This window comes from Mus musculus, chromosome 9 (assembly GCF_000001635.26).
Source record: "Mus musculus strain C57BL/6J chromosome 9, GRCm38.p6 C57BL/6J".
Classification (NCBI taxonomy): Eukaryota; Metazoa; Chordata; class Mammalia; order Rodentia; family Muridae; genus Mus; species Mus musculus.
The window spans coordinates 38,101,152-38,114,847 of NC_000075.6; the positions used below are offsets into that span (position 1 = coordinate 38,101,152).

The 13,696-nt window shown below is 36.1% G+C and overlaps 1 protein-coding gene across 1 annotated transcript; it reads left to right on the forward strand.

Moving 5' to 3' along the window:
* Nucleotides 1–7,536: 7,536 nt before the first annotated feature.
* On the forward strand, nucleotides 7,537–8,481 carry Olfr888 (olfactory receptor 888). The gene has a single exon (NM_146424.1). The coding sequence runs from the start codon at nucleotides 7,537–7,539 to the stop codon at nucleotides 8,479–8,481; it is 945 nt and encodes a 314-aa protein (NP_666635.1).
* Nucleotides 8,482–13,696: the final 5,215 nt, after the last annotated feature.

Here is a 13,696-nt window from a genome sequence, read left to right on the forward strand (position 1 = left end):
ATTAACAGTATGGAAGCCCACATCTTGTTAACTACACTCCATGACATAACAACATGTCATGCTGTCTCTTGTGCAGATATGCAGGACTCTGCACTCAGGCCCAACTGAAGAGTCTGTGGCTTCAGCAAAACTCCATGAAAAGTTACCAGGCAACCATCATCATCATAAACCACAAATCTGCAAAATATTTACAGAAAATCAAAGAGGAAAAAAAGGCGTAAGACATGTGATCTTGAATTATCCTGTTATTGTGGTTTTCAGTCTCATTTTAACATGGTATATTGAAGAATGCTGGGATTACATTTTGCTTTTATTGGTTATTTTATTCATTTACCTTTTAAATGTTGTCCCCTTTCCAGGTTTCCTCTCTGCAAACTTCCCATCCCATCCCCCCAACATTTTGTCTCTAAAAGGGTTCTCCTCCCACTCACCCATTCACTCTTGCTTCACCTCTCTAGCATCTCCCTATGCCAGGGCATCAAATTTCCAAAGGATTAAGGGCCTCCTGTCCCATTGATTCTACATGTGTAGCTGGAGCCATGAAGCCATTCATGTATACTCTCTGGCTGGTGGTTTAGTCCCTGAGAGCTCTGGGGGTTCCAGTTAGTTGATATTATTGTTCTTCCTATGGGGTTGCAATCCTCTACAGCTCCTTCAGTCCTTCCCCCAACTGTTCCATTGAGGTCCTCAGGCTCAGTTCTATGGTTTGCTGTCAGTATATGCATATGTATTAGTCAGGTGCTGGCAGAGCCTCTATGGGGAGCACTTCTTGGCATCAGCAATAATGTTGAAGTTTGGTTTCTACAGATGGGATGGATCCCAATGTGGGGTGGTCTCTGGATGGACTTTCTTTAATCTCTGCTCCAATTTTTGTCCCTATGTTTCCTCTAGACAGGAACAATTCTTGATCAAAATTTTGAGATGGGTGGGTGGCCCCATCTCTCAACTGGGGACTGAGCCTATCTATCAGAGGTCATCTCTGCAGGTTCTATCTCCCCTATGTTGGGTATTTCGGCTAATGTCAACCCTGATGGGTCCTCGGAACCTCTTGCTTCCTTGGCACCTGGGACTTTCTGGTGGCTACCCTGAGTTCCGAACCCCACACTGTTACATATTCTCTTAATTTCCCTGACCCTCGGGACTTCTCTACTGTCTCTTGCCATACCTGGTCCTGCTCCCATTTTTCCTCCTCCCTCTCCCACTTAGGTCCCTCCCTCCATTTGCCTCCCATGATTATTTTGTTCCCTCTTCTAAGTAGGATTGAAGCATCCACACTCTGGTGGTCCTTCTTGTTAAGCTTCATATGGTTTATGAGTTGTATCCTGGTTATTCTAAGCTTTGGGGCCAATGTCCACTTATCAGTGACTACTTACTATGGGTGTCCTTTTGTGACAGGGTTACCTCATTCAGAATAGTATTTTCTAGTTTCATCCGTTTTCCTGCAAAATTCATGAAGCCATCATTTTTAATATAGCTGAGTAGTGCTCCATTGTCTAACTGTACCATATTTTCTGTATCCATTCTTTCATTGAGAGACATCTGGGTTGTTTCCAGCTTCTGGCTATTATAAATAAGGCTGCTATAAACATAGAGGAGCATATGTCCTTGTTATATGTTGGAGCATCTTTTGAGTATATCTGTAATGTGTTTAAATAAGTATATATGACAGGAATGTAGATTACAAAGAGGGCTTATAAACACTGTGGTGCAGAGGTCAAATGAGCTATAGGAAGATATAGCAGGAAATATGCTTAATGAGTTATAGATTTTGTTATGCACAAGTCTTTCTACATCTCATGTTACTACTTATGATAAATATATACAATGCCAATTTTGCAGAGAAATAAGCTTTGCCTGAAGTAATATAAAAACTTCAAAACATTTTATCAAATGTAAAACATTACAATTTTTCAAAAGTAAACCTTTCAGTAGTCTAAAATTGCTGATTTATAAAATGTGTGTATTTTTATTATGAAGACTGCAGACAAAATGTATTCACTTGGAAACACATATAAGCAGGATATATTTCAGATTTATGGAGCTTAATCCATGCAAGAAAAGTACATTAATCAGGATTCAGAAGGTTTTCTAAGGTGAAGGACATTTTTTTAAATTATTTATTTTTTTAATTTATACTCCATATTTTATCCCCTCCCCCTGTATACCCTCTGAGTGTTCCACATCCCATACTTACTCCTCTCCCCCATCTCCATGTGGATGTCCCCCCCCCCAACACCACCTGACCTTTAAACTCCCTGGAGCATCCAGTCTTTTGAGGATTAGGTGCATCATCTCTGAATGAACACAGACCTGGAAGCCTTCCACTCTATGTGTGTTGGGGGCTTCTTATCTGCTGGTGTATACTGCCTGTTTGGTGGTCCAGTGTTTGTGAAGCTCAGGAGTCCAAATTAATTGAGACTGCTGGTCCTCCTACAGGATCACACTTCTCCTAAGCTTCTTTCAGCCTTCCCTAATTCAGCAACAGGGTTCAGCTGCTTCTGCCCATTAGTTGGGTGCAAATATCTGCATCTGACTCTTCAAGCTGCTGCTTGGGTCTTTAGGAGGGCAATCATGATAGATTCCTTTTTGTGAGTGCTCAATATCCTCAGTATTAGTGTCAGGCCTTGGGACCTCCCCTTGAGCTGGATCCCACTTTGTGCCTGTTGCTGGATCTTCTTTTCCTCAGGCTCCTCTCCATTTCCATCCCTGTAATTCTTTCAGACAGGAACTATTATGGGTCAGAGATGTGACTGTGGGATGGCAACCATTCCTCATTTGATGTCCTGTCTTCCTGCTGTAGATGGGCTCTATAAGTTTCCTCTACCTACTGTTGGGCATTTCGTCTAAGGTCTAAATAGTGATACCTTTATTTCTTCTTTGCCAATTTGTATCCCCTTGATCTCTTTGTGTTGTCTTATTATTATAGTTAGCACTTTGAGTAGTATATTGAATAGATATGGGGAGAGTGGGCATCTTGGTCCTCAATTTCAGCAGGATTGCTTCAAGTATGTCTCCATTTAATTTGATATTGGCCGTTGGTTTGCAGTAAATTGCTTTTATTATGTTTAGGTATGGGCCTTGAATTCCTGATGTCTGCAATACTTTTAACATGAAGGGGTGTTGTATTCTGTCAAACGCTTTTTCTGCATGTAAGGAGATGATCATTTGATTTTTTTCTTTGAGTTTTTTATATAGTAGATTACGTTAATGGATTTTCCTATATTAAACCAACTTTTTATCCCTGGGATGAAGCCTACTTGATTGTGGTGGTGTTCTTGGATTCGGTTGGCAAGAATTTTATTTTTGCATTGATTTTCATAAGCAAGATTGGTCTGAAGTTCTCTTTTTTTGGTTGGGTCCTTGTGTGGTTTAGGTATTAGAGTAATTGTGGCTTCATAGAAAGAGTCAGGTAGTGTTCCTTCTCTTTCTATTTTATGAAATAGTTGGAGGAAAATGAGTATTAGGTCTTCTTTGAAGGTCTGGTAGAATTCTTGCTCTGGGCAGCTTTTTTTTTTTTTTTTTTTTTTTGGTTGGGAGATTTTTAATAACTTCTTCTATTTCCTTGTGTGATATGGGCCTGTTTACATAGTTTACCTGCTCTTGATTTAACTTTGTTATATTGTATCTGTCTAGAAAACCATCCTTTTCATCTAGATTTTCCAGTTTTGTTGAGTATAGGTTTTTATAGTAGGATGCGATGATTTTTGAATATCCTCCATTTATGTTGTTATGTCTCCCTTTTCATTTTTGATTTTGTTAATCTGGATTCTGCTTCTCGGCCCTTTAGTTAGTTTGGCTAGGGGTTTATGATCTTGTTGATTCTCTCAAAGAAGCAGCTTCTGATTTTGTTAATTCTTTGTATTGTTTTCTTTGTTTCTGTTTGGTTGTTTTTGGCCCCGAGTTTGACTATTTCTTGCCTTCTACTCACTCCTCTTGGGTGAGTATGCCTCCTTTTGTTCTAGAGCTCTCAAGTGTTCTGTTATGTTGTTAGTGTAAAATCTCTCCAGTTTCTTTTCCAGAGCACTTAGTACTCTGAATTCTCCTATTAGTAATGCTTTCATTGTGTCCTGTAAGTTTGGGTATGATGTATCAACATTTTCATTCTCTCCATCTTCTGAGGTCTTCTTAAATTTCTCTCTTCAGAGATTAAAGTTCTTCTTATGTAGATCTTTCTCTTGCTTGGTTAGAGTCACACCAAGATGTTTTATATTATTTGTGAGTAGTGTGAAGGGTGTTGTTTCCCTAATGTCTTTCTCAGTCCATTTATCCTTTATGTAAAGGAAAGCTACTAAATTGAGTTAATTTTATATCCAGTAATTTTGCTGAAGTTGTCTATCAGCTGTAAGAGTTCCCTGGTAGAATTTTTGGGGCCACTTAAGTATACTATCATATCATCACAAATAGTGATGTCTTGATTTCTTTCTTTCCAATTTGTATTTCTGTCCAAATTTTGTCCAATTTTTTTCTTTGACCTCCTTTTGCTGTCTAATTTCTCTAGCTAGAACAAGTACTATATTGAATAAATAGTGAGAGAGTGGGCAGCCTTGTCTTATTTTTGATTGTAGTGAGATTGCTTCAAGTTTCTCTCCACTTAATTTGATGTTAGATATGGTATTACTGTATAGTGCTTTTATTATGCTTAGCTATGAGCCTTGAATTCCTGATCTGTTCAAGACTTTTAACATGAAGTAGTGTTGTATTTTGTTAAAGGCCTTTGAATTTGTTTGTATAATGGATTACTTTGATGGATTTCCTTATACTGAACCATCCCTGCATGCCTGAATTGAAGCCTACTTGATCATGGTAAATGATCATTTGTTGTGTTCTTTGATTCAGTTTGTGAGAATTTCATTGAGTATTTTTTGCGTTCTTAAGGGAAATTGTTCTAAAGTTCTCTTTGTTGGTTTTGTGTGTGTGTGGTTTAGGTATTAGCATAATTGTGGCTTCAAAAACTAATTAGGTAGCATTCCTTCTGTTTCTATTTTGTGGAGTAGTTTGAGAAGTATTGGTATTATGTATTCTTCGAAGGTCTGATAGAATTCTGCACTAAAATAATTTGGCACTGAGGGTTTTTTGTTTGGGGTGATTTTAGTGACTACTTCTATTTCCTTAGGGTCTATGGGACTGTTTAGATTCTTTGTCAGATCCCGATTTAACAGTCTAAGCACACATATAGGATTTTACCTTGTGAAAGAAAATATGGAGAATCCATGTATATGTTACTTGCTTTCCTGCTCTTCAATTTGGAGAGTGCCTACCTTAGCAGAAATAAAATATATGAAAATACAGACTACTGGTGATATCAAAGACTACTGGAGAATAACAGAGCAGGAAGGACTGAGTAGGACAGGAGTTAGGAGGGTAGAATTAAGAATGGACTTTGAAGAGGTATAACTAACATTAAGGATATTTGAAAAATTATGTGTTAGTATGCTAACACATACTGTACAAACTTTCCAAAATATACTTATGTATAAAAGGGGTTTAAGTGAACTTATCCTATAATTGTGAGACAGTGTTTCTCCTAGATACCACACACTACCTAATAAAAACAAATATCAGGGATTTTGGGCTACCTTTTTTGGGTTGTTTGCCAGTTGTGTTCTGTTCCATAGTTTCCTTTCCGCAATATTTCAGACTATTTTCATTGTTCTTGATTATGCCCATACTTGATGGTGAAATATTATTTGTGAAGATACCATATAATCAAGTAATAATGTAGAGAAAAGAATCTTGTATCTGCCTAGAAATGTTATTCCCATTGTTAAATTCTTAGTGCTTAATGTCTAGACAAGTTATCACAGTTAATAACCAAAATACATAGCTGGGAATTCTGAAAGCTAAAATAATGGCTGAGCTGGTAGGATATACCCTCTTATGCCATACTAGTACAAGTGTTTTTGGAGTAAATAACCACTCTTTGTTTGTATTTCAGGCTTGCTTCATAGGCAGAAATTAATATAGTTCTTGTAGGCAATCACCTGAGACTTGATAGGTAACAGGCCCTGGAGAAGTACTTAAGACTGTTTTTCAGCTATGGATACAGTATTAAACTGACTAAACTCTTAATAAATTTTCATTATACATTACACCTGTAGATTAGTATATCTTTCTTCTTCATCAGAGATGCTTCCTTTGGCAGGAGATAGTGATTATCACAAACATCCATAATGGAACGAGGCAGTGATTAAGAATCTGGGAGTGTTCAGTCCCAAATAGTTTCTCCATCCCTTCGCCCAAGTTACAAGGATTATAAGGAAAACATGAATGGACAGATTGTAAGAGACCAAGATGATAAATAAATACAATAAAAGAATATTTTCGGGACTCAACAGGTTCATTGATCAAGTGAACCCATAGTTGTCCCCATAGTATATATAAGACCCGTGGAAAGTCAAGTAAATCACAGGCATTGAAAAACGATATGTGCATAAAGTTCTACCTCTAGCTGAGAAACTGTTAACAATTGATAATTACTGGGAGAAACAGAGTTGATTTAAAAATTTTTGGATGGCCCCTGAGAGGGCACTTAAATTTCCATAGGTATCACTATACTCATATATGCAGTGGCAGTTCTGAATGGAATCAGTGGGTTAAAAAAATGAGAAAAAAATAAAAGATGAAGGGATAATGGAAAGAGGATGGGGAAGTAATTGTAGGAGAAGCAATTGGGTAAAAGAATCAAAACACATTGTATATATTTACAAAATTCAAACACAAAATTATAAACTCTAATATGGTAATGACATCACCATTGAACTAATCTGTAATATCCATAGTAATAAAGTCTGATCTCTGGGGGGAAAGAACTGGGAAACAGAATCCTTCCAATTTTTAATCAGGTCGCTAAGAATACAAACTCATAAAATTCTCTTGGGTCCCAATCAGCAGACACTTGAGATATTAGTAGATGCTATTTACCAACCTATGGACTAGAGAAGACATTCTTGGAAAAGCCACCACAAAAATGATAGTATAGAATCATGCCTTTTCTGAACCTGGAGAAATAAGAAGTCTGACTTTACCAATCCAAAATTAATTTTCCTCATCACCAGAAAGTAAAATGTAGTAACAACAGAAAGAAATGTTTTGTTTCTTGTTTTTTTCCAAGCTATACATGTTTAGAGTTCTCTAATGACATGAGTACTTGTCAGCATAAGAGTAGGAAAAAAAGGTAGTAAATTCACTTTTGACGTCCTCATGTACAAAGGTAAGTATTGAAGGCACACTTGCTTTGAATTGTTGATGTGCCTTTTCCATTCTTTTGAGATTATCACTTGGGAGGTGAATGTCATGGTAGAAGGAGAACAAAGAAGCTACAGAAGCAAGAATAATCGTTGGTTCCCTGAATAATACTCCCATGTCTTTATGTTTTGTTTTATACAATAAGCCACTTAGATATTGAAAACCAGTGCCAACAAGCATGGGATAACTTTTACTCTTCCACAATTGTTCTTTGTGTAATTTTAAGGATGTTGGTGGGAGAGGGCTGAGATTTTATTCTAATGTTACTATTTTTACTATTCTCACTTAGACATGATGTTGGGAAGAATGGCCTTCAGCAATGACTCTTCTGTGAAGGAGTTTATCCTGCTGGGCTTAACACAGCAGCCAGAGCTCCAGATGCCTCTCTTCTTCCTCTTCTTGGGAATCTATGTGGTCTCCATGGTGGGGAACCTGGGACTGATTGTTCTGATTGTGTTGAATCCTCACCTGCACACCCCCATGTACTACTTTCTCTTCAACCTTTCCTTTATTGATCTCTGCTACTCTTCTGTCATAACCCCCAGAATGTTGGTGGGTTTTGTGAAGCAGAACATCATCTCTCATGCAGAGTGTATGACTCAGCTCTTTTTCTTCTGCTTCTTTGTTATTGATGAATGCTACATTTTGACAGCAATGGCCTATGACAGATATGCTGCCATCTGTAAGCCCCTGCTTTACCAGGTTACCATGTCTCATCAGGTCTGCCACTTGATGATGGTGGGAGTGTATGTGATGGGGCTTGTGGGTGCCATGGCACATACTGGTAGCATGCTAAGTCTGACCTTCTGTGATGGCAACATTATCAATCACTACATGTGTGACATACCTCCTCTCCAGAAGCTCTCCTGCACAAGCACCTCCATCAATGAGCTGGTAGTTTTCATTGTTGTGGGTGTCAATGTAATAATACCCAGTCTGACTGTTTTTATTTCTTACACGTTGATCCTTTCTAACATCCTCAGCATTCAATCTGCAGAGGGTAGGTCGAAAGCCTTCAGTACGTGTGGCTCCCATGTGATTGCTGTTTCTCTTTTCTTTGGAGCTTCAGCATTCATGTACCTTAAGCCTTCTAGTGCATCTGTGGATGATGATAAAATATCTACCATATTTTATACCATTGTGGGCCCAATGTTGAATCCTTTCATTTACAGTTTAAGGAATAAGGATGTCCACATTGCACTGAGAAAAACTTTGAAGAAAAGTATGTTTATCTAAGAAGAATTTGTAATTGATATGAATGGAAAACCTTATGGTATGTCAGATTTACAATTTTGGAGAGGACTGAATGAATAACTCAGTGTCAGAGCAATGTTTATAAGCATAAGTCCCTGAATTTGAACCACAGTTTTGTAAAACTTCAATGGTAAAAATGAGTAAAAGAACTCGAAATCCAAAAAATCCAAACAATGGTCAGAATATTATGGAATCAAAATTATTTATTATTGTGTAAAAATCAGTAAATTATGGAAAATTTTCATCAATTTCTCAGAATTGACTGTAGTAATCCCATTACTTCACAAGAATAAACTTAGAATCATTTCTTTGGTCTATGATTGGTGACCCATTTGAGGTAAATTATAAGTTTGTCTATGTCTTCTTAAGAAAAGTCACAAAAGGGATATTGTTTTATTGAGATACGTAATTGGCAATTTAAGGTTTGTAATTATTTAAACATGTCCCAGATCTGTCTGAAAAGGAAAAAATGCAAATAATGTACATTCTTGGGAAATGTTGACAAAATCAATTAGAATGCTATGAGAGTTTCACTGAAAATATGTAGGTTTCCATGTTCAATTTTGTTTTGTATCTCAATCATATCAATAGTTACTCAATATATTGTACATGTTCATGTAGTTCCTCACTAAGCTCTGTGGCTACGGTCTAGATTTATTAATATTTGAACTTTTCCTAGTCCCTCTCATTTCATATACATTTGTTCAATTCACTTCCTTCTCCTTTATTCTGGTGATAGTTTTTAGATGATTTTCAACCCTAATAGTGATGGAAGTTATTTGTACCCATTGCTACTTAAGTGCATTCAGACTGTCAGTAATTTTGATAGCGAAATAGTAGGTATTGATATTTTCTCTGTAGGAATTTTAGGACTGAGAGTTAAAATGTAGCTTCTGAGTACCAACAGTTATTAATGACCATCTTGACATTTTCTTCATCTTATTATTTTAGTCAAAAGTATGTCAGTTAAAATAATGTCAGGTACGAAGTAAAAAAAAAGAGAGAGAGAGAGAGACATTCAGAGGTAAAGAGAGTGAAGGATGATTGATCCACTATCCTTTAAGTGAAGAGAGAATAGGTTATTCTGTAATTTTCTAAAATTTTATGTTATCAGTTTTTAGTATTGAAAATTTAACAAACACATTTTTTTTGTAGTAATCTACCAGTATAGTATACTGTAGTCTTAGAAATCACAAGAATTTAAGTAGAAAACACTCAATGATATTATACTCAGAAATGATAAAATCATGATACTTTTAAAAATTTGCCTTTTAAAATACATTTTTTGCTGTGTATGTGTGTGCATGTTGTGTGTTGTTTATTCACATTTAGAATCTCTTTAATGCTAAAATTCTTTCATTTAGCTACATTATAAGCACAATGGTCGTATGTTTGATTAGAGTAATCTAGAAATGTTATGTTGCAGTGCCATAGAGATACTGATTTCAGTAATCTTAGACACAAATAATCTGATTTGTTCAGTCAATAACCCTCTGGGAATATTTGTAGATTTCATTTTGAAAGGGTCATTTGTTTCTCCAAAAGATGAAGGATGAAGGGAAATGCCCTATTTACTCTAGACTTCTCTCTATAGTCTAAGATAATATTGGTAAAGAGGAGTTGATGAGTCTGTTGTGAACAATAGGTTAGGTCATTCAGGATATGGGGAACCTATATTAGGTTTTTTCTTTATGGACTTTAGGTTAGGCATGTGATTATAAGGACCTTCCATGTATTCATTGCAAAGAATTTGACTAAGCAAGTTTACTAGTTATTGTTAAAGATATCTGTCTTTTCTTCAAATAAATTATATTACCACCATTTATTAGCACTTGGTATTTTCCCTTTTATGATTTTCTTTTCATTATGTCATAAAGTTTCTATATACAATGATGGAGTTTATTTAAAAGCAAGTATAAACTGAGGGTCTCTCTTATTTTAGGCAATAAAATATCTATATTTTGGTCCAACATTAAAAATATAGTTTAGAAGAAGGCTGAAGACACTTGTGATCTGAGAAGGCTACAGAACTGTAAAGTGGTAAAAAAAAATGTTTGTGTCTGTGAATTTGTATGGAAAGAATGATACACAATGCCCTGGAGGAATGTAATTGTACTGAGAATAACTGTCCGATGCTTTTGTGCTGACCATTAGGAGGGGCTCTTTCTGAGGAGGAAAGCAGGTGACCTGATACAGGGTTGCCTCCAGAACATCTAGGCAGAACGACAAGCCTATTAGAATTTTAGAGGTTACATCGATCTTAAAGAGAAAGAGGAATGGTTTTGGGAAATAGATTAATGGTATGGGAGAAGGCTAAGTCAGAGGAAGTGCATATGAATGTGAGGAGTAATTAATATGGAGTTGAACTGAGGCATTGCAAGAGAAAGTAATGGATGCAAGCAAGCACAATAAAACCCTTGGTGATATCAAACAAACAACAGAAAGCCTTTCATTACTTCTCTTATTCTGAAGCTCAATCTATGCTCATTTATAACTAATCTAGGTCCCATGGAAAATTTGTAGTACAATTCATAAAACAATATGTCTTAAAGAAAAAGTTTTCATGTCCAGTAGACATGATGATGCTTCTTGTCTTACTGTCTAATGATAAACATAGGAGAAAGTAGATCAATGTTTGCTCAATGTCAGCTGAAACAGCAATAGGTGTTAGTTGGGAATCCCTTGATCCCATTTCTTCATATCCTCATTTAGTTGTGTCAAATTAAAAAAATAGTGTAACAGGTCTGGGGTTGATTCTGGATTCCGTAGGTTTTGACTTTTGTTCTCAGTCTTAGATTCTGGCCAGCTAATAATAAAACTGTGTGGTACATATTAAATAAATGACACATTTAAAACACTATATACTGTCATATTACAGATAAATAAACATGTTCTTTTTTCATATAACTTCTCTTGCTCAACATTTCTTTGACACTCTCTAACCTTTCACTGCTTATTTATGTCTTTCTTTGCCTTGAGAAAGATTCCAGTGTGCAGCCCAGAGGGTAGGGGTGGGGTGAGCTATGATGATCCCCTTGATTTTGTCTTTTGAGTACTGAGAATGTATGCATGCACCACTACTCCATGCTTACAACATTTGACTGTAAACCTGTAAACTTCAGGTTGATGATGATCTGCTAGTAGTTGCACCATAGCTGCAAGTAGTAGTGTCTGTGTAAGCACATGATTATAGGTATTGGGTATTAGAGTTACTGCAATGATTTTAAGGGAGACTCTGTTAATGCATACTTGGAATTAACTGAGGGATTATATATATATATATATATATATATATATATATATATATATATACACATATATATATTCCTATAAGATCCATATATATTGTTAAAAGTTGTAAGATCAGTTTGAACTATAATATAGATTGCAAACATAATTTGTCACATATGAAACAGATAAATTAGCATATGGAGAAAAAAAATATTAAAAATAGTTGAGGAAATATACGTTTTTTGTACTATTGGGATTGAGTGTAGCCTATTCTCATGCTAGACAAGCACCAGGTCTCATGAGTTCATTTTGAACAGATTTTATTGAAGAAATAGTACCATTCTTAAATATTTATTTATTTGCTGATTTAATGAAAATCAATAATACTCAAGAAATCAAGGTAACCAGAAGTCATACAAACTAGGTCACTATGTCTGAGACTCAAGCACAGGCTAGTGTATATATTTTAGGACTTATTTTTGAGGACTGAATAAATTGTTGAGCCATCTACAAAATAGGATTGTTTATGTACATATAACTTGATCCTTTTAATAACATTCTAAGCAGTATGTGATTTCATGTATTAGGTTGACAGCTTCTTTTTGTCTCTTTATGTTATGAAACACAGCATAGAGTCTCACTAATCATGATATTTCTGTTCAGTGTATTTCACACTATCTTCACTTTCTTTCAGAATAGTGGTTATCATGCAGGTATGTTCCTGCAGGAGTTTTTGTAGGTGTCCTGTTCCCCAGGACAGTGGAATGACAGTCACAGTACTAGGCTCTTAAGGATGCTAATAATTTAAGACTCATATTTTGTAATGTTAAAGTAAATTTGTGATGTTAAGATGGGCCCTAAGCCAACCTTACTAGTGTCCTTGTAATAAAGGGAGGACAGATATAGATCCAGAATGAACATACACATACAAAGAACCAGGTGAGAACACAGCAAAAACACAGACATCTGTAAACCAAATAAGGAAGTCTTAGAAGTAACAGAACCCACAATTGATGATGGACTTTTAGTCTTCAGAGCTACAAGCAAACCATCTTCACTTGTTCAAGTCATATAGTAAGCTTCAGTATTTAATGAATTTTTATGTTAGAATTAAGCAAGTGATACAGTGGTTAAAGATAAAATTTTCAAGCTTTATGTGCTACCTGTCTGTACTATGAATTGCTTCTTCATTGCATTATATATAGCCATTTTTCTTTTTACTTTTGTATTTGATTTTTTCTTTTTTTTAGATTAGGTATTTTCTTCATTAACGTTTCAAATGCTATCCTAAAAGTCCCCTCATACCCCCCTCCACTCCTCTACCCACCCACTCCCACTTCTTGGCCCTGGCGTTCCCCTGTACTGAGGCATATAAGGTTTCAAGGTATGCTGACTATAATCACTTTCTGGACTCTGGGTAGGTCTTGAACTCAGTATCTACACTTGCTAGTATTATAGGGATTTATCATCAGGCTCAGCTACTTTATGTTCTTAAGAGCCTATACTGAGAAAACAAAAGCATAAAGAAACAAAAAATAAATAAATGAATAATAATACTGCCAGTTGTGGTGACATGTGCTGTAATCCATACATAGGCATCTAAGGCATGAAAATGACAAGTTCAAGGCCTTCCTGTACCACATAGTGAGTTCCAAGTCAGCATGTGCTATGCAAGGAGACTGTGTTTTCACAACCATCCATCCATCCATCCATCCATCCATCCATCCATCCATCCATCCATCCATCCATGCATCCCACCAATCAACCAACCCACCAACAAACCCAACAAACAAATCAGATATATACATCTTCAAGGATGTATATATCTTCTTCAAGGATGGACCCCTTGAGAAGCTATCTACACTCAGTAAATGACCCTACAATTATATACATATTGGCACTGTTGAGTGGACTCAGTGGGCAAATAAAAGTAAGGGAAAAGAACTGATGAAGTGATGGAATAGTG